This window comes from Oryctolagus cuniculus, chromosome 16, assembly GCF_964237555.1.
Source record: "Oryctolagus cuniculus chromosome 16, mOryCun1.1, whole genome shotgun sequence".
NCBI lineage: Eukaryota > Metazoa > Chordata > Mammalia > Lagomorpha > Leporidae > Oryctolagus > Oryctolagus cuniculus.
In genome coordinates, this window is record NC_091447.1 from 64,975,740 (window position 1) to 64,994,289 (window position 18,550).

Here is an 18,550-nt window from a genome sequence, read left to right on the forward strand (position 1 = left end):
ACCAGAGGCCAAACGCCAACTCCTCGGTGTCACACGCACGCACTGACGAGAAACTCAAACTTCATTCTGAAGAACGACTGCATCAGGAGCAGCCTGTCTCCTTGAGTTTTCTCAACAGCTCCTCAGCACACCTGTGGGCACGTGCAGGTCCCTGAGAGCTCCCATAAGAAACGGGCTTCCCAGTCAGAAACACCGGGGGCTGTCAGGCCGGAGAGCCGTGAAGGGGAAAGGCTGCAGGGACCAGGCAGGACACAGCGACGCAAACCCTAGCATTCAAAACCACCTCGTGTTCCCAAGGCTCGACTTCAGGACGCAGTGTGACTTTGCTTTCAAGCAGGGCACTGCCTCTGCGGGAAGAGGGAGTCGGTGGTCATCAGGCCCACCCACAGGCTTCAGGGCCGCCCAGCATGGGACTCGGGCTCGCCCACCGACCTCTGGGAGCAGTCCAAACACGTTAGCGGTGTCCTTACCCGGGCCACAGAGCAGGTGTTCCTGAGGAGGCCGCTGCTCACCCCGCAGCCTCGGCTGCCCCACGCAGAGACCCGAGGGCACACAGGACACCACGCCCAGTCCAGAAGGCAGGGACAGCTGAATGATGTGCTCCCTGGGGTTTCAAGACTCCCGTTCCTCCAATGGGTGAGTTCAGGAACGCAGTCAGAGGCTGTTAGTCCCGCCCACCTGGCAGTCCTGGGGGGTGTCCCCGGAGCGAGTGCAGACCTCCCAAACAGAATCTCACCAAGCGGGGCCTGTTCCTGGGCCACCAGCCCTGCCCCAGGGGCCCTGGGCTGTCCTGCGCCTCACAGGTGTCCAGAGCTCCCCCCCAGGAACTCCACCTTCCTCCCGAGGCTGGCCCTTGAAAGCCACACACATCCTCCCTAACCGAGAGGCCGCGACGGCGCCTCCCGTGCCACCACCCCGGGACCCCGCACAGAGCCCGGCATCTGCACACGGTGTCCCATGGCCGAGAGGGTGAACTGCTCAGTGATCTGCCACTGCTCCCTCCAGCTCGCTGTCCTCTTGCAGGGACACGCCAAGGACTGCCCACCCCTGACTGCAAAACCTCATTCTGCACATGCAGACCACGGAGCCGCGCTCTTGTAAGCATCCTGAACTGTCTTTAGAGAGACACGGGGACAGCCGGCCCACTGGGACCTGGGAGCTGCAGCCTGTCAGCTCACCCTGACCGCAGATCCAGCAGGCCATCCACCCCACCCCAGCCTACCCCCGCCCAGCCAGGCGGTCTAGGGCACACGAGGCGTCTGCCCCTCCCTACAAGGGGCCCAGGGCTGGGCATCTTCAGTCTGCACCCTCCACATCCAGCATCACAGGCGCTCACCCGTGCCTCTCAGCATTGCCCTCTGCCTACGAGCAGCTGGTGATGGAGACGCACCTCCCCTGGCCCCACCCACTCTGCGGGCACGCGTGAACACAGCGCACACACCCCGGGAGGTCGTCTGTGCTGGGGACCTGTGCCCCGATGCCCTGAGAGCAGGGCGCCCCAGGCATGGCGCTGGCAAGGCCACACTGAACACACACCACCTCCACCGCCACGTGCAGAACCTCAGACTGTCCCCCACTTGGACGGCTGGCTCCTGGGCCCCCAAGAGCCGGGCAGCCTCAGGACAGCCCGGCCCCAGGAATAAAATGCACAAGCTCCCCCGATAGACACAGCACCCAGCTTCCCGAAGGACATGGGGAGTGGGCGGGAGATCTGGCCACGGGGGCTGCAGTCACCTGGAGGCCGGCTGCGGCCACCCTGCAGCTCCTGCGGTCGCTCGCGCCACACTCAGAATGGAGGCACAGGCAAGCGCAGCCACCTGTCCCCCTAACCCTGAGCCTGGCATGGTGAGAGGCCTGTCCTACCCCATGCGGCTGTGTCGCGAGCTCAGGAATGGAGGCGACCACGGCGCCACCCCACCTGCACCCAGCACAGCAGACCCCGGGAGGAGGGGGCAGGGTGACGAACAAGGACTGCCGCGGCCTCCCTCCCTGACTCCCGCAGCCATCAATGCCACAGCACAGACAGCAAAGGGAGGACGGTCTGTGGACCCGGGCCGCTGGCGGGGGCAGGCAGTGCCACAGCTTAGCTATCCTGTCCTCCACCACACTGGCGACAGGGTCAAACCTTCCATCTCCCAATTTACACGACTCCTCTCGGCGAGAGCAGTGCTTTAAGTTAATAACCAAAGTGCTGGCATCTTGAAGCAAAAAAAAAAAAAAAAAAAAGAGAGAGAGAGAGAGAAAACAAAGACACAGAAAGTTCCCTATGGGCTGGCAGCTGCCACCCTGTGGCCCAGTCGAAGACTCTGCCCACGACAGAGCTCCTGAGATGTTGACAGGGCACGCCATCTCACCTCGTCACCTGTTAGATCCAGTACTGGGGACTCTGCCTGGACAAGAGGCTCCCCAAGTCTTTTCTTACCAGCTTAAATCACTGCCCCTCGTGCCCCTGCTGAAGCTGTCTTTCAGGAGCACGTGGCCGTGTTGAGAGCCAGGGGCACGGTCCCGCAGGACCTCTGAGTAACCCTCTCGTCCTCTCCAGGAGCGCCTACCACTGCCTCGCCGGCGGCTTCTGCACCTGCAGAGCGGGGCTGGCTTCACCCCCACCTCCCACCACAGGGTTGCTGGGTAAAAGCAGAATGGTGTTAGGGCAGCACACAAACGAAGCTTCCGAATTAGAATTTAGAATTCAGCTACTTGAGAAACTTCAGGCGATGCGATTGCACGGATGTTCGGCTTCCTGCCACAATCCACGATAGCCTCTGTAAGTCCCTTCCAGAACCCGGAGTGGATCTAGAAGGCGCGTGGGGTCATGCACACCAGCTCCCGATCCCGCCGAGGAACCCGCAGGTCAGGGAAGAAATGCAGTAGCACAGCCTTCGCGTTCCCAGGTGGGAAAACGAGACTTCCCGGGTTCTCTGCACAGCCCCCTGCTCATCTCCGCGGGGACCCCGAAGTCTGTGAACTGGGGGGAAGACGGAGCTCCGGAGGTGGTCTCCTTCTCCAGAGCCTGACCGCTGGGAGGCATCGACATGGATGTCCACAGCCAGCTCTCACCTCCCTTCTCCCCAGGGCCTCCTGCGTCCACTCCCCCCTGACCTGCACATAACCAGCCCCGCGTGGGCCAGTGCTGTGGCACAACAGCTGGCGGTACTGCTTACGAGGCTGGCACCCCGCATCAGAGTGCTGGTTCGAGGCCAGCTGCTCCCCTTCTGATCAGCTCTCTGCTAGTGCACTTGGGAGGCAGCAGAAGATGGCCCAAGTGCTTGAGCTTGACACCCACGGGGGAGACCCGGACGCAGCTCCGGGCTCCTGGCTTTGGCATGGCCCAGCCCCGGCTGCTGCGGACATTTGGGGAGTGATCCGGTGGATGAAGATCTCTCTCTTGCCCTCTCTCTGTCTCTCCTTCTCTCTTCCTGTCATTTTCCCTTTCAAACAAAAATTTATTAAAAACAAAAAACAAGCCCTGCTCTGTCGTGTGATTTTGATTTTCATCGAGATATTATCTGCCCTCCAGCGTCCCTGTCAGACTGTTTCTCTAAAAGCCAAGTTTGATAACCATAATTTTAAAAATTATTTAATATTAAAATTTTAATATTGATTTTATTTGAAAGAGTTACAGAAAGAGACAGACCTTCCCTCTGCTGGGTCACTCCCCAGATGGCCACAAAGGCCAGGGCTGGGCCAGACCAAAGCCAGGAGCTCCATCCCAGCCTCCCATGCGGACGGTAGGAGCCTGGACACTTGGGCCAGCTTCGGCTGCTCTCCCAGGCCATTGGCAGGGAGCCGGATCGGAAGTGGAGCAGCGGAGACAGGAATCGGCGCCCACCAGGGGTGCTGGCACCCAGAGTCCTCACACTTCCACAGAGCATGTTCTCAGCTACCCACAAGCCCCTCAGGACACGAAGGTCGGCCTCAGGGTACCCCACGACCCAACTTCGGGGCGTGCAGAGACCACAGGGTGCTTTGTGAGAGAAGGAGGCTCCGATACGGCCCCCAGACCACAGGTCTGACGGGGTCCTAGGGCTTGGTCAGCAGCCCCGGCACCTAGGAAGTACGCTCTGAGAGGGGGTGACAAGAATCGGAACAGCCCCAGGGAGGCGAGGCCACGCTGTCTCGGCACTGACCCACAGCCAGTTGCCTGCTGAGGAGCGCACATGGGCCGGCCCAAGTCCTTGGGGAGCAGCGACAGGGCCTGCGTCTCCGGGAGATGGCACTCAGCGCTACATGGCCGCGTCCCCAGCTCTCCAGGTACTCGTGGCTAGCGGGGCAGCTGTCTGCTCACCAGTCGCGTGCCCACGAAGGTAGGCATTCCAGGACACAACTCTCTGTCGCTTCTCTCAGAAGAGGTTTAATTTTAGTCTTGGCTCTCCAACACTGTCCCCGTTTTTTTTTTTTTCCCATGAGCACCTTAAATATATGTGTCAACCAACGATCCAGTAGTGGAGTTCACGACGGGGCAGGCAGAGGATAGGGTGTGTGTGTGTGTGTGTGTGTGTGCGCGCGTGTGTGCAGGGGGCAGCAGCGCCTGAGCCGGAGCTGCCCTCTTCTTACCTGGGCCCACGCCCAGCCCTCGGCGAGGCACTGCGCTCACTGGCGGCCACCCCGGCAAGGTGTGATCCGCGGCGCTCGCCATCACAGACCACCTCCCAGCTGCATCCCAGGCCCTTGGCGTGTTAGGAGGGCTCCACCCGCCACGCACCTGTCACGGGAATCCCTCCAGGTCGGCACGCACACCTCCCTGCCCTCCTCCTGCCCCAGTCCTCCCAGAGGAGCCCCAGGTCACAGCCCCAGCGAGCCAACAGCGCGCGCCCTGAGCCCACAGCACTGGCGCGAGCATCGCAGCGCCCTCGCGGCGCGTGGCACTCCCACGGAGTGGAATGCACTCCGACGCCAGCGCAGACGCCCACGTCCCCAGCTTTACCCTCTTGTGCCGGGTCCTGGAGCTGCGCCGGCCAGTCCCCGCAGAGAGGACGTTCTAGAAGGTTTTCCACAGCGTGTGCCTGCTCCACCCCCGAAGGCATGGCACAACGGTATGCGACATTTGTGACAATCGCCATCGAGTCCACCTCAAGCCCAGGGACAAGAGAAGTACTTATGACAGGGCAACCCCGGCCCTGTCGAGATCAGCACCGCTCCGTCCCTACCGAAACCACACGGGTCGCTGGGATCACTCCCCAGACCCCACAGCGGCGCGCCCTGCTAAGGACGGACTCGGCCGCGCTCGGTACCGGGGAAGCCAGCGCTCCCACGCCGGCCGGAGCCACCAGGACGACTTTTCCTCTAGCCCCAGCCCGTTCCAAAGTGCTCTCCACGGCCACTTCCTGGTCCCACTGCGCACCTGGACGCCGCCGCATCTTCCTCCGGCCCCGCTCCTGTCACGGGGGAGAAGGGAGCCCTAGGCTGCCAGCGCACCCTGCACACCAGACACACAGGTCGGCGGCGAGCCCTGCCCTGCACGCCAGACACACACAGGCCGCAGAGAGCAGCCGCGGCCCTGGCCACAAACCACCAAGGCTGAGACCCCCAGGAAAGGGTGGGCGGAGGCAGAGGACGGCCCGGCCCACCGCCAGAAAGAGCCCGGCTCCGGCTCCATCGGGGGTCGCCACGGACACGGGGCCCAGACAGGATCCCGCCGCCGCGACCCCGAGCGGGGCTCGGCCCAAGGCAGGGTCCGGTCCCAGGCGCCGCGAGCAGCCAGCGAGGGGGCACAGCGGGCCGGGGCTCCCCTCGCAAGCCAGGGAGGCGCTTCCAGCCGGGAGGGGACAGGAGGCCGACCTCCCCGATCACCCAGGACGCACGGCTTCCCGGAGTCAGACCCGGGACACCAGTTGCTCCACGGCTTGCCCCGCTCCCCTCCCCCCCTGCCGGGAGGGCTTCCCGAGGGTCTCGGTCCCGGGGGCAGGGCGAAGCAGGTGAGCTCCGTCCACGGCCGCGAGGGTCGCAGGGCTGCAGCCCGCAGGGAGGAGAGGCTCCGGCCACAGCCTCCGCCTGCTCCTCCGCCCAGGCCGCACGGAAGCCTCGGCCTCACGTACCGAACGCCGCCCGGCTGCCCGACCTGCCCCCGGCCCGGGCCCGGGGGGCGAGAGGCCGGGATGGCAGCGGCCCTCGGGAGGAGGTGGGCGCCAGGAGGGTCCCCCGGAGCCCCGGCAGCCAGGGGTACCGGGGAGGGGGAGGGTCCCGGGCCCACGCGGCCTCCGTCCCGGCTCGCGCGGCGGCTACTTACGTTGCTCTGGGGGTCGATGGCCTGCAGCAGCCGGTCCCTGATCTGCTGCGGAGACGCCGGAGCCGCTGTCATTGCCTGGGCGAGGCGGGGGGGGAGCGGCCGGGCCAGCGGGCGGGCGGGCTGAGGCGGGGGACGGGGGTCACTCACTCGCCGGCCTCCGGGAGCGGAGCCGCATGTTCCCCGCGGCGCCGGGGGGAGGAGGGGCGCGCGGGGCGGCGGTGAGGGGAGCCGGAGCCGGGGCTCGGGCCCGGGCCGCCGCCGCCACCGAAGGAGGAGGAGGAGCCGACGGAGCCGCCGCCGCCGCCGCCGCCGCCGCCGCTGCCGCCGCCGCCTCGAGAACCAAACTCCAGTGAGCTGCCCCCGCGCGGAGCACTCTGGGTAACCCGCGCCGCACGCAGCGTCGGCGCCACGCTGAGGAGGTTGGGAGATGGGGGCGGGCGGAGACGAGGGGGCCTGGGCGGGGCCGAGGGCGCACCACGCCCCGTCCGTCCGCGCAGGCGCGCGCAGGCGCACCTGCCCCCCCGGCTGGGCAGTCCGGCCAAAGGAGCCGTTGGGAGGCAGTTGGGCGGGGCAACGGCCACCTCCTAGTGGGCGGGGCCGGGGCGGGGCCTCCCTGCGGAAACGCCAGCCCGCGGCGCCGGGTCCGTGCGCCCCTGGGCTCTTCAGCGGCGGTCTCCTGGCTGTGGAGGCGGCGAGGCCGGCGGACTCCCCCGCCCAGCCCGGTCCTCGGGGAGCAGTGACCGAGGGGGCCAGGGCCGCGGGCGACAGGAGCTGCCAGGTCTCCGAGTCCGCGCCGGCCGTTCCACTAGGGCTTCTCCGGGGGCGAGGGGACCAGGGGGTCCATGCTGCTCATGGGTGGGCGGTGGGTGGGGGGCTGGGACGGGGGTCGGGGGCTCTGTCACGGCTCCGGACGGCGAAAGTGGGGCCGATGCCCCGGCTGGACTGAGCCAGAGGCCCCCGGGGGTCGCGCACCTGCTGGTGCGCCGCGGGCAGCATCTCCAGGTGGCAGGCGCGGGGCCGCGCGTCCCCTTGCCTGGAGGTCAGCCCCGGAGCCACGGGGGTCAGGCCTCGGGCTCCCCTCCCCCCGCGGCCCGGGAGCTCTGCCGGGGACGCCGGGCGGAGCGAGGCGAGCTGAGCGGCTTATCAGCCCTGGCCTCCGGAGAAACCACTTTTTTTTGGGGGGGGGGGTCGTTGTTACCGGAAGATCCCCCAGATCTAAAACAGGAGGGAGGCGGCTGATGCGAACCACATGTGCGACCTCTGCCCGACACCTGCTAAGTCTTGCATTTGTCATGCTTCTGGGAAGCACTTTTATTTGCAAAAAAAAAAAAAAAAAAACCGGCTGTTGCTGCACGTGGCTGTGGCTGCTCGCGTCTCCACAAGTGAAAAGTTCTAGGTCGTGCTTGGAGAAGACACACGGCCGATACTGGCCATGTAGCTCACTGCACCTCCGCAATAGGGGGTGCTTCGTGTACACCGTCCAAGCTGGGACCTGGCCTGTCTGGATATACTCTTTATCTCAGAAAGCTAAATATGTTTAAAAAAATTAAAATCCTTCCCCAGGCATATTCCCATCTTGCTCCCTCTTAATTGCTAACTCAAATGTCCATTTTTTTTTTTTTTTTGGAAAAAAATATCAAGGATTACATAGAAATAAGTGATTGGTTTTTGCATGGGTCTCGTTATTTTAAGAAAGATCTGGGGGGGTTGGCGCTGTGACTGAGCAGCTAAAGCCACCGCCTGCAGCGCAGGCATCGAATGTGTTTGAGTCCCGGCTGCTCCACCTTTGATCCAGCTCCCTGCTGATGCGCCTGGGAAAGCATCAGAGGATGGGCCAAGTGCTTGGGCCCCTGCACCCACCTGGGGGACCCCGAGGAAGCTCCTGCTTTCAGATCGGCTTAGCTCCAGCCTTTGCAGCCATTTGGGGAGTGACCCAGCAGATGGAAGATGTCTCTGTCTCTCTCTTTGCCTTTCAAATAAATCCTAAATAATCAAAAAAAAAAAAAATTCTGGAGACTACTCAACTTACCTGCTTTAAAAAAAAAAAAAAAAAACTAAGGAAAAATGTAGATGACTGATGACCACAAAGGTAGTGGTTCAAGCTATCTCCAGTGGCCACAGGAGTACTTATCGAATGCATGGCCCTGCATGCCCGCACCCAGGCACGTCAATGCATAAAACAGTTCCATAGGTACAGTGTGGCATACCATGGGTGTTCACAGTTCTGGAGTGTGTGCAATCATTGATATGAAAGTGCTGTAAATAAATGCGGGTACACGTAAACACAGACCTACAGAGTTTTATTCCACACGTGACAGAAAAGGGTGCCCACAGTGACATCGGCCAGGCAGTTCACCTGGCGTCCTGGCAAACGCCAGCAGCTCCTCCCCCTGTCCAGGGTAGATTCCGGGGTCCACCTGGCTCCTGTCAGTCATGCAAGGTGCCCCACCCCCGAAGATAAATCCTCCTGCAGTGATGGTCAGAGAGATCCCTTTCACCTCCTGGGGAAGTGCCCCCCAAAAGAGGAGGGGGGAGACAGGATGTGGCTCTGAGCCCAGGAGAGCATCCTCGGCCGTGCCTGCCAATGAGGGGAGGGGGTCTTGTTCCCTGAACCACCTGCCACATCCGCTGGGGACCAATCAGGAACCTGGCCGCGGCTCCCCAGCTGCACAGGACTGGCCTTCGACAGCGACACCATGTGGTGGCAGGGAGCAACGGCAGGAAGGCACTGGCAGAAGGTGCTGGCTGCTTGGCTCGGCTTCGACCGCCCTTCCTAAGGGAGGCGAGGGCTCCAGCGAGGGATGGGAAAAACAAACGGCATGCAATCAACCACCCTGCTTTGACCCACACTTTTTTTTTTTTTTTTTGCTCTGTATTTAAGTCCATTGGGAATTAAAGAAAAAATCCTCTCTCACGTTTGAACTCATTCAACCGGATCTGTGATCTCAGCAGCAGCCAGAGATGGGTTTCAGGGTTCTGTTTGGCTTTGCGTAAAGTCCTGTTTACTTTGAAAGTGGAGCCACTTTTAATTGGCTTGGCGCGGCCCAGAAACGGCTGTGGCTTCTGGGGAGGGCTTTGCAGACAGGCAGGAGAAATCCAACGTCACCACGCGTGAAGCCTGCTGTCCCGAGCACGAGGTTTGAGGCCATACACTGGGACTGGGATGGGCCCCCCGTTAGCCCAGGGGTCTTCCAACAGCTCATGGAGAAATGCAATGGGAAGGGAAGCTTGCGCTGGTACAGAAAGCCTCGGAAATCCACGCCGTGTGTTTTTCCGCGCGCTGTTTGAAGATTCCCCTCGTCCGTTGCAATGGTGGGTCTGCCATCCCCGCTGGTCTCCTCCCTAGAGGGCCGCCAACACGGCCACAGCCGGGCCAGCCAAGAGCCAGGAGTTCCCATCTGGGTCTCCCATGTGGGTGCCAGGGGCCTGCTGCTCAGCAGGTGCACCGGCAGGGTCTCGGATCACTGCTCCAGTTCGGAACGCTGTGCCATGATGCCAGCCCGGGCGGAGACGATGGCGAGGTCGCGCGCGGCCCATGCGGTCGGAGCCCTGGACCCAGTGTTCCCCCAGCTTCTAGAAATCCACCTCTAGGAAGCCATCGGGGGCGGCGCTGTTTGTAGGAGCAGAAGACTGGAAGCAACCTAAGTGCCCAGCAACAGGGGAGGGGCGGGGGAGAAGGGGGCGGGGCGAGCTGCTCTAACAGGAAGGTTCTGGACGCAGAGGGGCTGCAGAGGGCCTTGTGGGTGCCACGGTCTCCCAGACCTTGACCTGGGTGCTGGGAGGAAGTCACCGAGGTGTCCACCACTGCGAATGAACTTCAGAAGTCCATCAATAAGGGTGAAGGGACAGAAGCTGCGCCTGTGTCCACGGCTTATAAAGACTTAAGGGAACGTGGGGAGACACTCCCAAGTGAACAGTCAGTGATAAAATCGGGCACACAGACCATACATGCATTAATTTTAGTTTGATTAAAATATACATGTATTTATGCATACAGGAAATAGAAAAAAATTAGGAAGAAACCAAAATATTGACAGTAGCTCGCTCGCGCGCGCACACAAGCAGACTAACAGGCGCTATTCACGCTTCTTCCTGGAGTTCCTCTTCTGGACTCATCCAGGGCCCTCACCAGGCGACCCGGTAATCCCCAGGGAGAGCCTGATCTCCCAAGGCCCAATCCCAAAGCGGCTGGGAGCCGCTCTCCCAGCTTCAGTCTCATGGCAGGGGAGCCTTAGGGAGCACTGACTTCTACGTAGCCGGCTCCCCGGGGGCTGCTGGGCGGGGTGGTGCAGTGGGTCAAGCCGCTGGCTTGCGATGTTGGCGACACACGTGGGCGCCGGTTCGCGTCCCCGGGCTGCTTCACTTCCCACCCAGCTCCCTGCCAATGTGCCTGGGAAGGCAGCAGAGGAACATGGCCCAAGTGTTTGGGCCCCTGCCACCCACGGGGGAGACCAGGACAGAGTTCCTGGCTCCTGGCTTCAGCCTGGCCCAGACCTGGCTGTTGTGGTCATCTGCAGGGGAGTAAACCAGAAGGAAGACCTTTCTCTCTCTCTCTCCCTCTCCCTCTTTCAAATAAGTGAATCTTAAAAAAAGAAAGAAAACGGAAAGCAAACAGCAGCACTGTTCAGAATAGCCTCACAGTGCCAACAGCTCAAACGGCCACCAGCACCTGCACTGATCAACACCGGTCCATGTGGTGGAATATTACTAGGCCGTCAAGAGGCACCAAGCCCCAACACCCGCGCCAGCCGGGGAGACCCTCAAAAACGTGACGCTGGAGAAGAGAAGCCACGCAGGAAAGGCCACAGGGTGCATGACTCCAATCACAGAAACGGCCAGAACAGGCAAAATCCACAGCCAGGAGGAAGATGTGGCTGCCGGGGGCTGGGGGGGGGGGTGTCATAAAAGATTCTGGAATTATCCTGGTGGTGGTCGCCCAACTCTGTAAACACACCAAGAACAACTGAGTTGTACCCTTTAGAAATAGGTAAATTGTGTCTGAGTTATCTCTCAATAGGGAGTGGGGAGAGAGAGAGGAGGGAAGGCCCCCGGGGTTCCGGGCCCAGTGGGACTCCGTGCTGTCCGTGTCAGCGCCGTGCCCTGTCCGATCTGCCTGTCCACAGAGCTGGGGTTTGAATCCTGCCTCCTCGTTCAGAAAACTCAGCGTCTCCCACCTCATCTTGCCCCAGCCCCGTGCGACACGCACTGAAAGGTGCCATCCACACACACCACCCTCCACCCCCCGCCCCGCCTGGAGTTCCCGTTCTGCTTTCTTTCCCACCATCCCTGGGTGTGTCCTCGCCGCACCTGTCACCCTGGGCACCCAAGCAGGTGACTCGGTCCTCAGGCCTCAGAGGCCGGCCAGCCACGGCAGGCACGACGCACCCGACACCAGCTGGTCGATACAGAGCAGGAATTGTTCACTCAGCTCACGGCTCCGGAGGCTCACGAGGGCCGAGACCGAGCTGCTGGCGTCGGCTGTGTCGTATGTAAGGCGGTGGAGGGGTGCAGGGAGAGCCGGAGCGCGCGTGCCATCATGGAGTTCCCAGCACCAAGGACCTCACTTCAGGCTAATTACTTCCAGAGGCCCCGCCTCCAAGTCCCAGTAACGTAAATAATTCCGACAGGGACGGGCCCTTGTTGCAGCCGTCTGGGGCACCCATGTCCCATTCGGGAGTTCGGGAATCCAGGCTCTCTGACTGCGGCTTCCTGGGAGGTAGCAGCGATGGCTGGGTCCCTGCCGTCCACGTGGCCAAGCTGAACCGAGCTCCTGGCTCCTGGGCATTTAGCGAGTGACCCAGCGAACGGGTGATCTCTCTCTCCGTGTCTGCCTCTCTAAGAAACTTCCCGGGGACACCGTCAAGCCACTGCCCTGGCCTAAAAGTTCGTTTTCCAGATTCTGGATCCCATCAGGGACAAGCCCAGGAGAGAGAGAGGCCAAGGAGCTGACGTCAAAAACCCAAGGGGACCGGCGCCGCGGCTCACTAGGCTAATCCTCCGCCTAGCGGCGCTGGCACACCAGGTTCTAGTCCCGGTCGGGGCTCCGGATTCTGTCCCGGTTGCCCCTCTTCCAGGCCAGCTCTCTGCTGTGGCCACGGAGTGCAGTGGAGGATGGCCCAAGTGCTTGGGCCCTGCACCGCATTGGAGACCAGGAAAAGCACCTGGCTCCTGGCTCCTGCCATCGAATCAGCGTGGTGCGCCGGCCGCAGCGCGCCGACCGCGGCGGGCATTGGAGGATTAACCAACCCAACGGCAACGGAAGACCTTTCTCTCTATCTCTCTCTCTCACTGTCCACTCTGCCTGTCAAAAAAAAAAAAAAAAAAAAAAAAAACCACCAAGGGGAGGGGGGATGGCGCTGTGGCATGGTTAAAGCTGTGGCTGGTTAAAGCTCTGGCCTGCAGCGCCGGCAAACCATATGGATGCAGGTTTGAGTCCCGGCTGCTCTTCTTCCAATCCAGCTCCCTACTAACGTGCCTGGAAAAGCAGCAGGGAATGGCCTGAGTCCTTGGGCCCCTACACCCTCGTAGGAGACCTGAAGGAAGTTCCTGGTTCCTGGCTTCTGATCAGCCCAGCTTCGGCCATTGCAACTATTTGGGAAGCTAAACAGCAGATGGGAGAGAGCAGATTTCTCTCTCTCTCTCTCTCTCTCTTTCATGCTGTCTGTAACTTATAACTATGCTTCTCAAAGAAATAAAGAATTCTATACAAAAAAAAAAAAAAACCCTATGACAGAGTACCTGTCCCATCCCAGCTCCACGGGTGATGGAAATTAAGTGTCCCTTAGCCTAAATATCTGGGACCAAAAGCATTTCTAGATTTCAGATCTTTCTGGATTAAGGAACACGAAGATGTCCTGGGGACAAGCACAAATCCAGTTATGTCCCATCTGTACCTCTGACACAGAGCCTAGAGGGTGAATTTCATGCAGTGATTTTACTAAGCTTTATGTATTTATTTATTTAGCAGAAAGCAGTGTGACGGAGAGAGGGAGACAGAGAGACAGAGATCTTCCATCTGCTGGTGCGCTCCGCAGATGCCCAGGGCAGCCACGGCCGGGCCAGGATGAAGCAGGAATGAAGGGAATTCCATCCAGGCAGGAAGCTGCACGGGAAGCAGAGGCGGGACTCGAACCCGGGCACTCCGATACGGAATGCAGACATCCTACACAGCGCCTTAACTCACTGCACCACGATGTCCGTCCCAGACACAGTGATTCTGGGCGAGAGCCAAAGCTCCGTGCTGTGGGACTGACGGCACCAGTCCCGGACGCAGGGCGTTTCGGATCCTGGGTCCCACCTCCCTCCACCAGAAAATCAGGAGAGTTCTGCGTTTGGAAACAGTCCCCGGGTGTCCCCAGCTTCGGGAGCGGCTGCGCCAGCGACCGCCATCCCCTGAGGCCCTACTGTGTGCTGGACCTGTGTGCACGCGTGCGCAGAGACACACACACACACACACACACACACACAAACACACCCCTGCAGCAGCTGGCAGGAGCAGGCTCCGCCCACGACTCCATGTGACCCTGCACAAGTCACCTCTCTGCACCTGGCCTCCACTTTCTCCCACCGCAGAGGGGGCCGACGCCAGCACTCTCTGCTGCCCCACATGTGCCCAGAGGCCTGGCCCCATGGCAGCAACTTCTGCTCGCAGCCTAATGACCAGGATCCCCCGCCCCGGGCAGCCTTTCCCAAGCCCACTGCCTGCCCAGGCCATGCACCTGACCTCAAATCAAGAGTTCCACTTTGATGCAAAGTACTAAAGCCAGGGAGCCACCTGCGTCCCCGGTGCCCCTCAGGACACCGGACACCGGACAGGTGACTAACTACACGGCACCATTCCTTCCAGCAGATCCCGGAACTGGAGACCGGCGCCAACCAAGGCCAGGTGGCTTGGCCACGGTTCCCCCGTCTCGGCCACAGTTCACAAGCAGCAGGCGGGAACGCACAAGCGAGCACAGGTGTACAGAAGACAAATGTTCCCCCAGCTCCCAGCTCAGCTGCTGTCGTTTCCCTGTTTTTTTTTGTTTGTTTGTTTGTTTGTTTGTTTGTTTTTTAAGATTTATTTATTTGTAAGTCAGAGCTACAAGGGTGGGGGAGGGGAGACGGTTCCATCTTCTGGTTCACTCCCTTAAATGGCTGGGCCAGCCAGGAACCTGGAACTCCATCCGGGTCTCCCACGCAGGTGCAGGGGCCCAGGGATCTGGGCCGTCTTCCACTGCTTTCCCAGGCCACAGCAGGTAGCTGGATGGGAAGTGGAGCGGCAGGGACTCGAACCAGCACCCATATGAGATGCTGGCACTGCAGGCAATAGCTTTCCCCGCTACGCCACAGCACCGGCCCCAATAAATAAATTAAAAAAAAAAAAAAAAAAAGCCATCACACAGCTGGGCCCCTTTGTATACGCACTGTCTACAGCTGTTTTCAAACTACAAGGGCAGAGTTGGGAAGGTGGATTAAGATGGAACTACAGGCCACGTGGCCTGTATTAAGCAAAGCACGGGTCCCTCAGCACCGTCCACCCCCTGGAAGCTGCAAATGTGCCATGGTACTGGGCAGGGAGAGCCCGGGCTGCTCCCCGGCTGACCGCGAGACGGGGCGGGCCACTGGCCTGCATCATCCCGAGGCCCCGAGCAGTCCCAAGAGCCCTTTCATGGGTGAGAGAGGCGGGAGGGCAGGTTTAGGGAGAGGGCGCCATGTGGAGGGCTCCAAAGGCCGCTGCTGGCTCAGAGGACAGAGGAAGGAGGCAGTGACCCAAGGAGGCAGACGGAGGGGGGAGGCCAGGACCCTAGGATGTAGACAGGAGGAGGAGGCCGTGACCCAAGGAAGCAGATGGAGGTAGGAGGCTGTGACCCAAGGACACAGACAGAGGGAGGAGGCTGTGACCCAAAGACACAGAGGGAAGGAGGAGGCCGTGACCCAAGGAGGCAGACAGAAGGAGGAGGCCATGACCCAAGGACACAGACGGAGCGAGGAAGCCAGGACCCTAGGATGTAGACAGGAGGAGGAGGCCGTGACCCAAAGACGCAGAAGGAGGGGGGAGGCCAGAACCCTAGGAAGTAGACGGGAGGAGGAGTCCGTGACCCAAGGAGGCAGACGAAGGGAGCAGGCTGTGACTCAAGGAGGCAGATGGAGGGAGGAGGCTGTGACCCAAGGAGGCAGATGGAGGGAGGAGGCTGTGACCCAAGGACGCAGACGGAGGGAGGAGGCCGTGATCCAAGGACACAGTGAGGGGGAAGGCCAGGACCCTAGGATGTAAACAGGAGGAGGAGGCCTGGACCCAAGGACACAGACTGAAGGAGGAGGCCGTGACCCAAAGACGTAGAGAGAGGGGAGAGGCCAGGACTCAAGGACACAGATGGAGGGAGGAGGCCGTGACCCAAGGAGGCAGACTGAAGGAGGAGGCCTGGACCCAAGGACACAGACGGAGGGAGGAGGCCAGGAACGAAGGACACAGATGGAAGGAGGCCATGACCCAAGAGGCAGACAGAAGGAGAAGGCCATGAAGCAAGGACACAGACGGAGGGAGGAGGCTATGACCCAAGGACACAGAGTGAAGAAGGAGGCTGTGACCCAAGGAGGCAGACAGGGGGAGGAGGCCGTGACCCAAGGACACAGATGGAGGGGGGAGGCCATGACCCAGGACCCCAGCAGCTCCAGCCGCAGCACAGGCTAAGTAAGGACATGGGTTCTCCCCAGGGCCTCCAGGAGGCATGAGCCCTGCCAACGCTCTGCAGCCGCCGGGGAGGCCTGCCCTGACCTCCCGGCCTCCAGTGTGAGAAGTCAGGGTATGCTGTGAGGCTCGCCGCCCATGGCCATTTGTGACACAGCAAGAACTAACGTGACCGGGTCCTTCACCAAACCACGTAACCGAGCTGCCCTGGGACACGTGCAGCGCAGACAGAACCCTCAGCAGCGAAACGCAGCTTCTGGGGCCGAGGCACTGGGCTCCTCCTTCCCGTGCATTCAGCTCACGGCTAGCAGCTGTCATCCTGGCCAGCACAGGCCCAGGCTCCTCACAGTGTGGACAGCACATGGGCGGACTCCGTAGCCGTGCAGGGGTCTCCACCTGACCCCAGGGGACGCATGGGGACGTAAAAGTCTGGGATACTGCATCCACTCACACACGAGTAGAGTCGGTCTCTGTGTGCACGGGTGCCACAACCATGGTGTCCACCGACCATGACGTGGGGCCAGTGTCCTGGCACAGTGCGGTTAAGCCGCTGCTGGCAACACGGGCATCCCAGCTGCTCTGCTTCTGATCCAGCTCCCTGGGAAGGCACTGGATGACGGTCCGAGTACTTGGGCTCACATGGGAGACCCAGGTGGAGCTCCTGGCTCCTGGCTTCCATCCAGCCCAGTCCCAGCTATTGAGGCCATCTGGGGAGTGAACTGCTGGATGCAAGATCTCTCTCTGCCTTTCAAATAAATGAAAGAAATCTTTAAAAAAAAAAAAAAATTGAGTAAGCAGAGATCTTTTCTTATCAGGATTCCATACCAGATGTCGTGTTAGGTGTCAGACACCATTGACACAGTATAGTCTCCAAGAGGATGTGTGTGGGTCCTTCCGACAGAAGGGACGCTGGGTGTCCGGGGACTTCGGTATCTGAGGCGGAGGCGGATCCAACACCTGGATGCTGAGGGCCAAGTGCAGTTTATCCTGGAATGTCAGGAGCCAAGTCCCTTCACAGAACTCCTCAGGGGTGTTTGTAGGAGCGCCTCAAGGCCCACTGCCAGCCAAGGGGCTGAGCAACGGGCTGCTGAATACTTAGAACGGACCAGACCCTTGGCCGTCTGTTAGGGGTGGGACTGTGTCGTGTGCCCCTCTCCTGCAATGTGTGTGTGCTGAAGCCCTAACCTCCTGGACTGGGACACGGCGCATTTCAGGAGTTAAGTAAGGCTAAATCAGTTTGTAAGGGTGGGTGGTGTCCTTATAAGGAGAGGGAGGGGATCCAGAGAGCTGTAAGCATGGAGAAAAAGGCCAGGTGAGGAGGAGGCAGGAAGGTGGCCGACATCTTAAGTGTTAAAGTGATCATATTAAGTGTTAAAGTGAACCTATGGATAGGGTTAAGTGTTAAAGGGATCATATAAATAGGATCAAGTGTCTGGTAATAATAATAATAGATGGAATTAAAAAGGAGAGAATGTTCCAGCATGGGAAGCAGGCCACACAGCAGACTCATAGAATGATAATCACTTTAAGTAACACTCTGACCTCAGAATCAGCCCTTGAGGCTTCCTGGTCTGGCTGAAAAGCCCATGAAAACATTTTAGGCACGGAAAGCCAAGACACTGTGGCGCCAGCACCGCAGCTCAATAGGCTAATCCTCTGCCTGTGGCGCTGGCACACTGGGTTCTAGTTCCAGTCAGGGCGCCAGATTCTGTCCCAGTTGCCCCTCTTCCAGTCCAGCTCTCTGCTGTGGCCCGGAAGTGCAGTGGAGGATGGCCCAAGTGCTTGGGCCCTGTACCCCATGGGAGACCAGGAGAAGCACCCGGCTCCTGGCTTCGGATCAGCGCAGTGTGCCGGTCGCAGCACGCCAGCCACAGCAGCCATTGGAGGATGAACCATCAGTAAAGGAAGACCTTTCTCCCTGTCTCCTGTCTCTCTCTCACTGTCCACTCTGCCTGTGGAAAAAAAAAAAAAAAAAAAAGACACTGTGGCAAAAATGTTCCACATGAAGGATCTCTGTGAGTGAGATCCCAGTGGAAAGAAGTGGCCATCAAAGAAGGAGGTACTTCTCTCTAAATGGAGGAGAGTACTTCTATCTTGTTTATGGCCTTGTCTAAATACTGACAGAGTTTGTGGACTCAAAAGGCTTCCATGGCCTAGGCAGCTCATATCAAGAGCCTCGGGTGATCACTGACATCATACATAAGAGTGCTAATTGTTAAATCAACAACAGGAGTCACTGTGCACATACTCCCCGTGCAGGACCTCTGTCCTCAATGAGTTGTAGTATCAGAGTTAACTGTAAAACTTCTTCTCAGTTTGTGAGTGTTTGTGTGCGTGTACAAACTGTTGAAATCTTTACTTAGTACAGAGTTGGTCTTCTGCATACAAAGGTAACTGAAAATGAATCTCAATGGAGAATGGGACTGGGAAGGGCAGAGGGAGGAGGAGGAGTGGAGGGCAGGTACAGTGGGAAGAATTACTATATTCCTGAAGCGGTACTTATGAAATGTGTACCCTTAAAAAAATTAATTAATTAAAAAGAAGGCAGCTGACTGCAAGGCAGCAGGAGAGTCCTCACAGAAACACCAACTCTGCCAGCACCTTGGCTTTGGCCTTCAGCTTCCTTAACAGTGAGAAAATAAGCTCTTGTTTAA

General features: G+C 59.8%; 1 protein-coding gene across 3 annotated transcripts in view; it reads right to left on the minus strand.

Moving 5' to 3' along the window:
- The window catches only part of MED26 (mediator complex subunit 26), a 48,964-nt gene extending 41,918 nt beyond the window's left edge, over positions 1-7,046 (minus strand). The window contains exon 1 of one of the 3 annotated variants that reach the window (XM_002722094.5): positions 6,227-7,046. In XM_002722094.5, coding sequence (XP_002722140.1) covers positions 6,227-6,298 — 72 coding nt within the window. In that variant the 5' untranslated portion in view covers positions 6,299-7,046. Of the gene's footprint in view, positions 1-2,354; positions 2,718-6,226 lie in introns of those variants that run through there. The other 2 variants (XM_051835719.2, XM_051835720.2) reach the window with 2 other exon arrangements.
- Between the last annotated feature and the right edge of the window lie 11,504 nt (positions 7,047-18,550).